The sequence below is a fragment of the Triturus cristatus genome, chromosome 1_2, assembly GCF_964204655.1.
Source record: "Triturus cristatus chromosome 1_2, aTriCri1.1, whole genome shotgun sequence".
NCBI classification, from domain to species: domain Eukaryota; kingdom Metazoa; phylum Chordata; class Amphibia; order Caudata; family Salamandridae; genus Triturus; species Triturus cristatus.
Window position 1 is genome coordinate 41464027 of NC_140580.1, and position 13532 is coordinate 41477558.

General features: G+C 38.5%; 1 protein-coding gene across 1 annotated transcript in view; it reads left to right on the forward strand.

The window, feature by feature from the left end:
• Nucleotides 1–13532, forward strand: part of LOC146866709 (fish-egg lectin-like) — a 132504-nt gene that overhangs the window by 4865 nt on the left and 114107 nt on the right. Inside the window, exon 2 of the mRNA XM_085614485.1 lies at nt 772–1011. Within this exon, the coding sequence (XP_085470611.1) occupies nt 772–1011 (240 nt within the window). The remainder of the gene's footprint in view (nt 1–771; nt 1012–13532) is intronic.

Sequence of the window (13532 nt, forward strand, 5' to 3'; positions counted from 1 at the left end):
CAGTTGTTGTTTAGAAAATGTACCTAGAAACGTTGGATTTGCCTCACTTTTCCCCAAAGGCATCTCGAGGAAGAGTAAACAGACCCACACAACATTGCATTTACACACTATTTCGTTTTTTTCAGTTTAACTAAATATAAGTGCATGGAGAATACCCTTTAACACAGATTTAATTAACGTTTCCTACGGGTTCTTGCTCACTGTACTTTGCAAGGTACCATTTCCTATTCATTATAAATAATAGTGGTAAAATTAGAATAACAGTAACACTTTAGAAAAACGGCAAAATATGCTGCATTCTTTAAAATCTCACCATATTGTGCCTTTATTTAAAAATAAAAATGCTGGGGGGTTGGGAACCAAACCAATGTCAAATATTGAGAACCAAAAACCTCCTGTAGTTATTCCTTGGGGCCATGCCCCCCTGAACATTCACACCTGGATAAGGGCCTGTTCTCAAAGATGACTCCTGGATGAGCAGGCCACATTGCCCCAAACGCGCTTCCCTGCTCATACCAGCCCCTTGCAAACTAAGGTAGGTTGCAAGAAGCATCATAACACTGCTTCTCTGAGCCCATGGTCGCACCTGTGGGCGAACCGCAAGTGGCGGACAGGTTTACAGAATGGTCATCCTACGAACTTCCTTGAACATTAAACTGACTAAAAGTTCTGTCTCAAAAATACCTAGGGTTAAATACCAAATTCAATGTAGAAATGTTCACCAGTATTGACCTTGTCTAAAAGCTTTGTCTCTTGAACTCTCACCTCTAGGTCAAACTGTTCAACTGAACTGTGATCAGGTGCCCGGAGCACTCAAACAAATCGATGCTGGCAACGGGCAGGTGTTCGGATTGAATGCAAATGACAACATTTATACCCTCTACAGTAACAGCTGGACACAGATCCCAGGTGCTCTCAAACACATCACAGTGGGGACTTCTGGAGTCTGGGGCGTGACCAGAAACAACATCATCTACAAACTAGTGGGCGGAGACTTTCTTCGGACTGATGGTAGGTGTGAGTCAAGGTTAATGCTTGTGAATGAATTCATAAATTAATGTTGGTGGCCGTCTCACGAATCCCTATAGTCTGAACAGCCTCAACGCGGTTTCTGACATGGGGGAGGGTGCACTGAGCAGTCAGAAAAGGTAAATTTATCCCGACCTTTTATGCAAAAAATTATCTGAATTAATATTATTGAAGGCAATGATAGCTGAGCTGAAAGGAGAGAATAGTATGAGTACATCTCAGTAAGGCTCCTTTCCTTGTTTCAGCAACAATACCTTCTAATATTGGTGTATACCCCTTGCCTCATGCTTTGTTACAGATATCACAAATTCGCCAGTATTACCAGCAAAGACACAAGTATGTTAGTAATTGAGAAAGTTCGGGCGAACTTAAACATCCCTAGTCAACCAGATGGTCTTTTTAGTTGCTTGAGAGGTAAGAAACAATCCCAATGAAATCTCATTACAGTGTAACCAATTCGGCTACACAAGAAGTACTTGACAACTGATGTTGAGTTTAGTAAGGTTTAATCATACATGAAAAAAACACAGATTGATATAAATCAGTCTTAGCATCATTGTGTAGAAATATAGGACAAACAGAATAAGTTCAAATATTCTAAAGAGATTTTACCCTATATAACAAAAGGTGCACAGGCATAATATCGAGTTTTTTTTTTCGACCAACATAAATATCGAGTTTTAAATATCGTAGGGACAGAATAGCGACATCAAGAATATCGGTGACCAGAATATCGACCTGAAGGTAATAAATACCGTTTTTGTTAATATCGAAGTTAGAAATATCGATTGCAAAAATATCGATGTTAATAATATCGATGTTTATGTTAATGTTATGTATTTTAGTATGTATTTTATATGTATGTGTTTCACATGTTTTGTTATGTTTTGTATTTTTTTTAAATATATGTATTAAATGTTTAGAAGTTAGTAATTTTTTTTAAAGTAAATTTTGCGTTTTAGTACCATAGCGGGTTGTGGGGTTATAGGGGAATAGGGTGGGAAGTAATTTAATAATTGTAAATTAAATCATAAGTTTTAGAAATGATTAACTATTTTTAATTACATTTTGCATTTTAGTTCCATAGCGGGTTGTGGGATTGATAATTAATTTATTGTTAATTAATTATTATTTGGTAATTAATATTTATTAATTGATTAGTTGATAATGATATTAATTGTGTTAATTTTTTATTGGAGTGGGTTGTGGGTTTGATGATTGTGCCCTGGTTGGAAGTAGCACTCACTTTTGCCGGTATATCTAATGTTATTCTTTTTGGTAATGGTGCTCAAGGAGGGGGTAATCACCCAAGACCCCACAATTCAGATCCAAGGATCTGTATAACAATTTAGAACAGGCCCTGGCACACATACAAGCAGTATTCTAAGGTATTCACTTATAGCAGAGAGACAAGCATAATGTATCTGGATGATTTTGATGTTTTCTTGTTGTTGCTCCAGCCAACACGTGTTTCGTCGATCGGGACAAGAGACCCGCGACTTGATCGCCACGTTAGATAATTTAGAATAGCGTGGAGTTATATATCAGACACTATAATATGTTTGAATGCACAAATAGGCACCCGTACGGTGAAATGATTGGCTCACTTATTTGTGCTTTTGATGGTTTCTCTGCATTTAAATGATATAGATATACACAGTTGGGACCACTTATACAATCACGTTTACAGTATGCATCAATTGTGCCCATATGTATGGGCTGATAGGAAGTCGCAGGTCTCTTGTCCCGATTGACGAAACACGTGTTGGCTGGAGCAACAACAAGAAAACATTAAAATCGTCCAGATACATTATGCTTGTCTCTCTGCTATAAGTGATCTGAATTGTGGAGTCTTGGATGATTACCCCCTCCTTGAGCACCATTACCAAAAAGAATAACATTAGATATATCGGCAAAAGTGATCCTCACTTCCACCCAGGGCACAATCATCCCACCCTTATTCTCTTTGGACTCTACCTGGTGGGGCGGCTCCTACGGTCACACATCCTGAGATAGTCGCAATGGATAAAAATAAAGAAGCAGCAGATCTATTTGAAAGTTTAGCAAGAGGTGAGACAGTGGTCACCCCCTTATTAAGTGGTAATCCCAACAAAAAGAAAGAAGGACTCAGAGAGAAATTTATTAAATTGGAGAAATTAAGTTTGTCAGAAAACTCAAAATGGTGGGACGGGGCAACACTTGGGCAATACATCAGGCTCAAAAGAATACCAAGGGGGCTTCGCTCACAGATCCTCCCAACAAACGATGATCTAGATGAGGATCTTTTGTTAATCTGGGAAAAAGAATTGACATCCAACTCTAATCAATTAATGGAAATCCTGATAGAGAATTCGGAACGTAAAGTTAATAAATTACAGGATGAGATAGCACAGCTGGAACCTGAAATTAGAGATCTTGGCCTCAAGGAGGCTACTGAAAAAAACTATGAGATCCTAAATGAGGTAATCAAAAAACACCAGGAAGATATCAAGCAAAGAAAAGCGCGTAAGCTAAAGAGGGACAAAATAGATTACAAGCAAGGTCGCATATTTACCTTTGCCAAGAAATATGATCATTTGGTAGATAAGGATAATAAGGATGGCACAAACTCTTCACGTATTATAACTCCTGCAAGTTCCAGCTCCACTTCACTTAACACTATACCTAGCGGTAGTGAAGCCAACTCAATATCCTTAGACAGTAATCAGGATAACAGTTTTTTACCAGAGGTCAAAAGAATCAAACGAGGGAACAGAGGTCAACCAAAACGAAAGGAAAATATAGCAAGAAAACCAGGAGGGGGAACAGAGGAGGGAACAGAGGACAAACAAGGAATGAGACTGAGATCATGGAACAAACAGAACTAGTTCAAATTAAAGGTGTAGAGGTGATAAACCTAAGTGATCAAGTACTCACAAAAGATATGATCACATTACTAGAAAGAGGGATGGGATTCTTCCCTAAGGAATATGGGGAGGTCTGTAATTCTATTACTGATTTATTTAAATTCACTAGGAATCTCAAATTGAACAAATATTTTGAATGTAATCCAAGACCTAATAAAGCAGTGAAAACATATCCTAATTATGTTTTTCCTGATGTATCAACCATACAGGACATTAGGGATACGGAACTACTTCTATCCCTAACTGATGATGACCGCCACCACATGACAGTTGACCAACTACTGTGGGAATATCAGATAGAAACTGACACTAATCTTAACAGTGGACTGAGGAATAAATCCAGATGGACCCCTATCTTGCCCAGTGGAAACAATATTGACATGTTCTACAAACTAGTCACAGATGACATGTACAGATATTCAAATCATGATCATAAATACAGGCATAGATTAACAGACAATCTGACGTGGAATGAATGTAGAGCTCTGAGAGACCTGGGCCAGTTACATAACATTACCATCAGGGAAGCCAACAAAGGCGGAAATATTGTAGTCATGAACACCAAGGACTATAATAGAGAAATCCTAACTCAATTAGGAGACAATACCTACTACGAAAAACTAAAGGACAACCCAATTGGGCCACTAACAACACTCATTAACACACATCTGAGGGAATGGCTCGATAATGGGCTTATTGATCAAGATGAGTTTTTCTATCTAAAAATTCACAAACCCAGATTTCCGTGCATCTACGCCTTACCCAAGGTACATAAGAACCAGCAATTTCCACCTGGGAGATCAATAATCTCCAGTATAGGGGGTCCCACTGAGAAGTTATCCCAATACGTAGACACATTCCTACAACCAATGGTGAAAAACCTACCTGCATACATTAGAGATACCAAACATATACTCAGTAATTTATTAGATGTTACATGGGAGGAAGGTATCATCCTAGCGACACTAGATGTCACCGCCTTGTACACGAACATTTCTGTACAAAAGATCTGCCACACAGTGGGCACACATAGAGATGATCATTACCATGATTGAGATAATTCTGAAGAACAATGTCTTTCTATTCGAAACACAGTGGTACAAACAGATACAGGGAGTCTCCATGGACTCCAGGTTCTCTCCTTCGTATGCCAACCTTTTCTTGGGTTGGTTTGAGGAGGAGTGGATCTGGGGCCCAAGGGGAACCACATGGAATGAATCTATCATATATTGGGGATGTTACATCGACAACTGTGTCATGATATGGTCAGGCTCCATGGATAATCTGACAAGGTTTTGTGAATATCTGAACTCTAATGATATGGGGATCCACCTCACATATAATCTGAGCACCACAGAAATCGAATTTTTGGATGTGACTCTATTTATAGAATACAACCAGATTAGAAGTAAACTTTATCGCAAACCTACTTCTTGCAATGCGGTACTGCATGCAAAGAGCTCACATCCTAAACACCAGATAGAATCCATACCATTTGGTGAATATGTGAGGGCAAGGAGAAGCTGCAGTAAAGGTAAGGATTTCATTACATGTAAGGAGGACATGAAGCATCGCTTTCTAGCAAGAGGATATAACACACATACCATTGATATAGCAGAACAAAAGATCACGCAAAACTAAGGGAACTGACACTCTCAAAGATGGACCACACAAGAATAAGACCTCCACCAAGGTGAGACTAGTAACTGACTATAATGAGGTGTCAATAGCCCTTAGGAACAGCATGAAAAATCACTGGCGGGTACGGAGTACAGACAAATCACTGAAAGAACACATTTCCAATCAACCTCCCATTACATATAGACGGGGAAAGAACATCAGATCATTGATAAGTCCGAGCTACATTAAACCTTCTACGAAATCTAACTGGCTGACACAGAGATGTACTGGCTTTCACAAATGTGGCAGCTGCAAAATGTGTCCTCTAGCAATGAATAACACTAAAACATTCCAGAATCATCAAGGGAAACAATATGAGATTAGACAAATGATCAACTGTAATAGTCGATATGTGGTATACATGCTCAAATGTAAATGCAGCTGTTTTTTACATTGGAAGTACAATTAGGCCACTCAAAGAGAGAATCAATGAGCACCTAAGGGCCATCAAGCACTACGGCCCCAGATACTCAACAGCGACACATGTTAATGAGTGTACAGCACAATGGACACACAATACACTGTCCTTCTGTGGAATTGTTCAGATTGATTTGGACCCCAGGTGTGGCAACAAAGAACTATACCTTAGGCGTAGGGAGGCACTATGGATCATGAAGCTCCAGGCGGTAGAACATGGTATGAATACAGACCACAAACGACATTACTTCCTGGGTGACTAAACTTCTGATCACAACTAGGCTTCATCAATCACATAATGACGTCAGAATAGTGAAACCTTATATATCCTTTTTCAACAAAAGACTGTTGTGAAATGTACCATAGCATTCGCATGTCGATCTTATCAGAGAACAACGTGATGTAATGAATTTACGAATTGATCTGAGTAACACAGTGTAATCTGTAATACTAATACATGAGATGCCATCGTGGAGTGCCAATTACTGTATAGGCATGAAAATGATTATGTTTTGGCACTGAACATCCAAGACATGTGATTGGAATAGATAAAGTACGTTATCAGACTATCCAACAAAATACTACCATATGAATGAATAATCTCTACCCCTTGGGAGATGCATCATGTATGTGAAATCCTTATGTTAATGACCAATGACCTGTTTGTGTTACATGCAGCTCGATAACACTCTAATAATGCTCTTATTCAATGTACATGAAACTTTGCTAGTTGTGTCCCCTTCCCTTCACTACCTTAGCCTTTCTTGAGTGTCCCCCCACCTCTAGTTGCAGATTGATAGTCAATACTGACACACCTATGCGTTTCTTTTTCTCCCCATAAACACTAGGGTTCCGATTTAGAATGTGATATTAACATTTGAGGTAGAATAGTGAACAAACTAATACCATTGTATAACCACTCTATAATATCACACAGATTCTATCAAACTCTGTGAATTATTGATCTCTCTTTACATAAGTACTGAACACAATGACCGTATGGACTCGCTACTGAATAATTTGCTAGTTTTCAGATGCATGGAATCGCAAATGGGATCATATTCACCGAGGTCTATATAACTAAATCACACTTGTGTAACGCATATGACCCACTTATTGGTTGGCCCAGTACTCCTATCACTGCCCCGCGTGATAATTCTGCTCACCCAGTACAGCGAAAATTCAAGTTGTCTGATATGATGTACTTGATGATGCTTATCAAGCTTACTCTGCCAGTTTAAAGACTCTGGCACAATAAATGATGCTCTCTAATACTGCCATAGCCTGATATCTTGGTTCAGTACACTCACATTACCCTGATTGCCATGTTGAAGCACGTCACTGCCGTTATAATCCATGCCTTGCACTTATTCACATGTGCACTCTCACAATGGTGCGGGCTTCTGTAAAGTGATACCTTACCCTAATAATTCAGATTATCTGCAATTTTCAATTTACAGATATATGTAGGACAGAAGCAACCAATCTCCTTTGAAATTTTCCCGGCCGTACTAAGGCTGGGATGGGATTATAACCAGCCAGAAGGTATGTTTCCCAGATAGTGTATGGCTATATTGTGGCTTCGCATCTTCATACTTAGATAAATACAAGTTATGTGTACATGACGATAACACTCAACATTATTTTAGGCTCAAAACGATATCCAGTACACATTAAGGGAGGCCTAGGCCTATACCCAGTACTCATAACCTACTAACTCACACCATTAACAATACTGGTATGCGCACATGTCCCTTATATCCCTATATATTTCCCTATTTCCTCTGCTGTAGCAGTTATAAACCCTCACACCACGTTTTCAATTGCTTCCTAGAGTGAATACTGTCTTGATCACCACGTTAGATAATTTCAAATAGCATGGAGTTATATATCAGACACTATAATATGTTTGAATGCACAAATAGGCACTCGTACGGTGAAATGATTGGCTCACTTATTTGTGCTTTTGATGGTTTCTCTGCATATAAATGATATAAATATACACAGTTAGGACCACTTATACAATCACGTTTACAGTATGCATCAATTGTGCCCAATTGTATGGGCTGCTATTCTGTTTTATATATGTTTTTCAGCCCTGGAATATTAATTTTACCCCTCCGCTATCCAACACTTTCCCTACTGTTGCGCTCTTTGGAGTGGGAATCGTAGTTTTAACCCCTTCGCTATCCAACACTTTCCCTACTGTTGCACTCACTGGAGAGGGAATAGTAATTTTAAACCCCTACGCTATCCAACACTTTCCCTACTGTTGCACTGTCTGGAGTGGGAATAGTAATTTTTACCCCTTCGCTATCCAACACTTTCCCTACTGTTGCACTCACTGGACTGGTAATAGTAATTTTTACCCCTAAGCTATCCAACACTTTCCCTACTGTTGCACTCTCTGGAGTTGGAATATTTATTTTTACCCCTACGCTATCCAAAACTTTCCCTACTGTTGCACTCACTGGAGTGGGAATAGTAGTTGTAACCCTTTCGCTATCCAGAACTTTCCCTACTGTTGCATTCTCTGGAGTGGGAATAGAAATTTTTACCCCTACGCTATCAAACACTTTCACTACTGTTGCACTCTCTGGAGTTGGAATAGTAATCTCTACCCTTATGCTATCCAACACATACCCTACTGTTGCACTCTGGAGTGGGAATAGTAATTTTCACCTCTACGCTATCAAACACTTTCCCTACTGTTGCACTCACTGGAGTGGGAATAGTAATTTTGACCCCTACGCTATCCAACACTTTCCCTACTGTTGCACTCTCTGGAGTTGGAATATTTATTTTTACCCCTACGCTACCCAAAACTTTCCCTACTGTTGCACTCTCTGGAGTTGGAATAGTAATTTTATTCCCTCCACTATGAAATATTTTTCTGTATTCCTTTAGTTAATTTTGTGTATAATATATTTTAAAAAGTTTAAAAATATTGTAGTTTTTTAATTTGTTAAATCTATCTTTTTCTATTTTTATTTATATTATTTTTGTATGTGTATATATGTATTTATAATTTATCAAAATGTTTTTAACAATTTAAATTTATTAAAATAATTATTTACGAATATTATTAAGTAAGTATATATATTATATTTGATATGTATATGTTTAATTTATTTTAACATTATATGTATTAGTTGTGATTTTTAAACATTTTAAATATTTTTAACTATGTTTCTTTTTATTATATGTATTATTTACTTTATTTTACATTATTATTTTAACATTTAAAAAAAACGATATTTTTAACAACAATATTTTAAACATTGATATATTTTTTTCAATATGTTTGTACTTACCATCATGTAGATAGGATGTCGATATTCTTGACTTCGATATTTTTGTCACAATATTTTTGTACCTCGATATTGTGGTACTCGATATTTTGTCAGTGAGTCATAACAAAAAGCATAAAACTAATTCAGTTATAACTATGCAAATGATCAGGAGAAAGATTTGAACATTAAATTGCATCAGTTGATTTTGAAGGTAAGCATGAGAACACTATCTTTCCCTACACTATCCTAAAAAGGGACAACCCTAAACTAAGAAGCATTGAGTAAGAATTGATAAAAGAAAGGTGTCAGCTGTCAGAGTCTTCAGTAAAAGAAACTCCAGCTAAGAATAATGTAGCATGAAGCCACACAAAGCAGAAGAAGAGGTCTGTACCTCAGAAAGTCCTAAAATGTCTCTGTCCCTCACTAAGTTACAGCATAAGATATTAGTTGCATTCAAGATAAATCACATGATAAACTCCAGTAACATTCTGTTGCAGTGTTCTGCAGAGTCACAGAACTATGCTTGGGATCATGGAACCTTAGTAGGCAGGGACTAAGTCATCCTACCACCTGAATGTCCATGAGCCTGGGGACCAACTAGCTATAGTGCCTCACTTACCCTCCTACTCACTCACTCACAGAGTAACAAGTGATTAGACACCCCAGAACACAACACTCCTGATCCGCTAGGAATCGCGGTTGCAGGACACACCCTTTTGCTCTCACTCTCGTACCAGTCCACAACAAAATTTTACAGAGACACGAGAAACGTTTAAAATGTTTATTTTAACTACCATGCTCTAGTATGCAGTATATATGCCACAATAAGTAGAAAAATGCCTAACACAAATACGGTTAGCATAGCAAGTAGTCCATAAATCATAAAAGGTGCCGTTATTATAAAGGACAAGGTAGCCTAACCTCCCTCCCCTTCAACAGAAGCAAAATTATTATGTATCAGAAGATATCTGGGTGTTAGCAGCAGACCCCGTACCTCAGTCTATAGATGAAAGATCTACATCAAAGATGCTGTCACACTCCCTTCTCTGGAAAGATTTCTCTCCAACTAACTGTTACCCATCCATGTATACCTATATGACCAAAGTACATGTTCCTAAACAACAGCTGCATCTGCATTTTTTGTCTAGGTGCTGTGGCCTGACCAGAACGGAATAAGAAGGGGCATTGTTGTCTGCAGTGTTCATACTAAATCCCAGAAACACAAAAACACCAGCATGTTCTGTGTGAAAATTGAAATGTGGCACAAAGCAAAATACATTTGTATAGTAACATGTGCAAAGCAGAAGACAGACTGACCCAGGCTCATGCTAGCAGAGGGAAAACGACAATGGCCACATGGACCATGTGACACCCCCCTTCATGGTCAGGACGGTAGCACGCAATTGCTACAGAATTCAGGGGTAAGCAGAACCAAAGCGTTTTTGGCGAGTGTTCAAAACAGAAGATGGCCTGAAAGGAGTTAAAGGAAATGATTTGTACACAAAAATATATTCAATCACAGCGTGTCGTCACTACCCGATATGTATGATGACAAATAGAACGCCATCAGCTTAAGTAAGGTATCTGAACCATCCAAAGTGAAAAGCACAGCCATCCAATTGAGCAAATCAAATGAACAGACGTGTTCATCATATCCAGTGGTTAACAGGACAATACAAGGAGAACTTGAGGTAACTTTAATATAACTAATATCCAAGAGTTGGTGAGCACCTCCACAGGTATCCGTTTCAGTCTATGGCCCCAACGAAGGGTAATATACAAGCGGCATACAAAAGGAAGAGTCCTGGTTATGAAACATCAACAGATCATAAACTGGGGCAGCATGTGATGGTGTAGCCAGGCAGATATCCAGGGCCCACTGGAAAGGGCACCGAATGCAGTAGAACACAGGTTGCACACAGTTGAAGTAGGCATAGTGGAAGGTCAGACAGAAATCAACATCCAACGCGTCTAGTGGCATCACTCCAAAACGCTGACACATCCGCTAACGGTACAACTGCAGTTCCTGTCTGGACAGAATCACAGATTTAGCAGCCATTGTGGATTAGAAGAAAGAGGACAACGATGCCACAAATCAAGACGAGCAGCTGCTGGTACCCACTGAACACGCTGGAAAAAATAGAATGTATAAAAGCAGGGATTACTCCACAAATTGTTTAGAAAAAAGAAACTAGGCCAGAGCCCACAAGTTTAAAAAAGTGTGCTAGGCATGCTGTATTAAATGCATTAAATATGTGGTGTGTCAATTCCCCAAAATGGAGGGAAAAAGTCGTGTTCAATAACGATTGTATTTCACTGGACATTCTCACCACCTGCAATTCAAAGGTCTCACAAACTGACATGAGATTGACTTCTTGTTGAAACAATAGAGCTTTGCGTCTGCGTAGCCTATTGAAATCTGTTATCAGGCTTGGAATGAAAGGCCACAACAAACTATCTACACTCCCCTGTGGAGAGGGAACCAGGACGTTGTTGGAACAAGTAACGAGCTGGGAAACAGATACCACGTATGGCATCCCAGCCCACAGACAACAGCAGTCCTACTTATTAAGGACAAGATAACTATAATTGGAAAGCAATGTAAGAGTGGTAGTAATGGCGGGAACAGGGGTTCCTTTTAGAAAACAAGCCAAATTAGAGGCAGAATCTTTACAAGCACCGTGGAGCTTCACATGTTGACACACAAGGGAATGTCTGACAATGGAATCACACTCTTGTCCTGTAAGAAAAACCTCTCTATTAGCTCATTGACAGCGATATGTAAATGTTAAAGACCATAACTCATGTATGTAACTGCTCCCAAGGGGCTCATATCTACCTATGGGAACATTTTTCATGCAGGCACTAAATTGAAACATAGAGATGGGCAACGTGATGACCCAATGTATTAACCAGACTGGAGACTGAGTTTCAGCTACGGTAAATGATAGTGGTTCAAGTTTTTCTATATGAAGCATAGTATCTATATGAAGCATAGTCTTTCATGGCCATCAATTGTTGTTTACTTGTTAAATTGAAAGGTAAAAACAGTGTGTTTGCATTCAGGTAATCCCAGGGAACTCACCCATTTTTACATGGTTGTAGCGTCCACCTAAATTGCATACCTGATCTAAGTTGATGTTGACCATGATATAAAGTAGACAATTCATTTTGTACAATATCAATAACAGAAGATACAATATTGTCTAAAGTATAAATACGAGATGACAATGTGTTAATACTGTTATCAACAACGGCAAGAACGTTATCTAGATCGTCCTGATCTATTTGTCGTAGGCGTACGGCAGCTTCCATTTGTGACAATTTCCAAAATTCATTATATGCAGCATACACAAAAAATTTGCACAAGGAAACTTAGGATCCAAAAGGCAATCAGCAAGATTTATGTCTCCAGACAAAAGAGAAAGATGTTGTTTTACAGAAGAAAGTATGGAATGTTCTAACCATTGTTGACATAATTTACCAACTGATTAGGTGGTGACAGTATTGGAATGGCGGTACTCTGGGTAGATCGGATCAGGTCTATGTTAGTGTAAACCCTGAAGTGGTATTCATGAAATGTGAGTGACAAACAATCATGTTTATCGCCCACAAAGCCCACCCAGATGTATTATAGAGGAATTAAACTTACTGTTTCTTATCATTCAATTTAGTTGATCTGCAGTATAATTTAAATAAGCGTGCCAGTTATCATAAAGCGCTAGTGATGGAATAGCTGGAGAATTCAAGTCTTTAATCGTAGGTAATTGCAAAAAAGTAGTTTGTTGGATTGTGTCATTGAGAAAAATGATTTGGGTCGGTATTAGACATGCACAGGACAAGCCAAGGCTTCGTGCCCCATACTGATTTCGGTCAGCATAATTTTTTTAAGGAATGGGAACCAATTTAAAGTAATATGATGTGGGGTCCGAAAGGTTATAATCAGTAAAGTAAGTGTATTTCCGCATTTGCGTATTCGTACTACCCAGAGATGTAGGGAAATGTTCCTATTGAGTATAATTACAAATTGGATACTGTCCGTTAATTCGGTGCAGAAAATGATGTCCATAATGTTGGTAACAAAATAATTCAGCATAGTTAGCAGAATTCAAATATAAATCTTCTGTATCAAAGACAGTGTAATATTGTAATTCAGAAAACAAAGAATTCACAGCATTGACATCCCAATCATCTGACTGTAACCCAG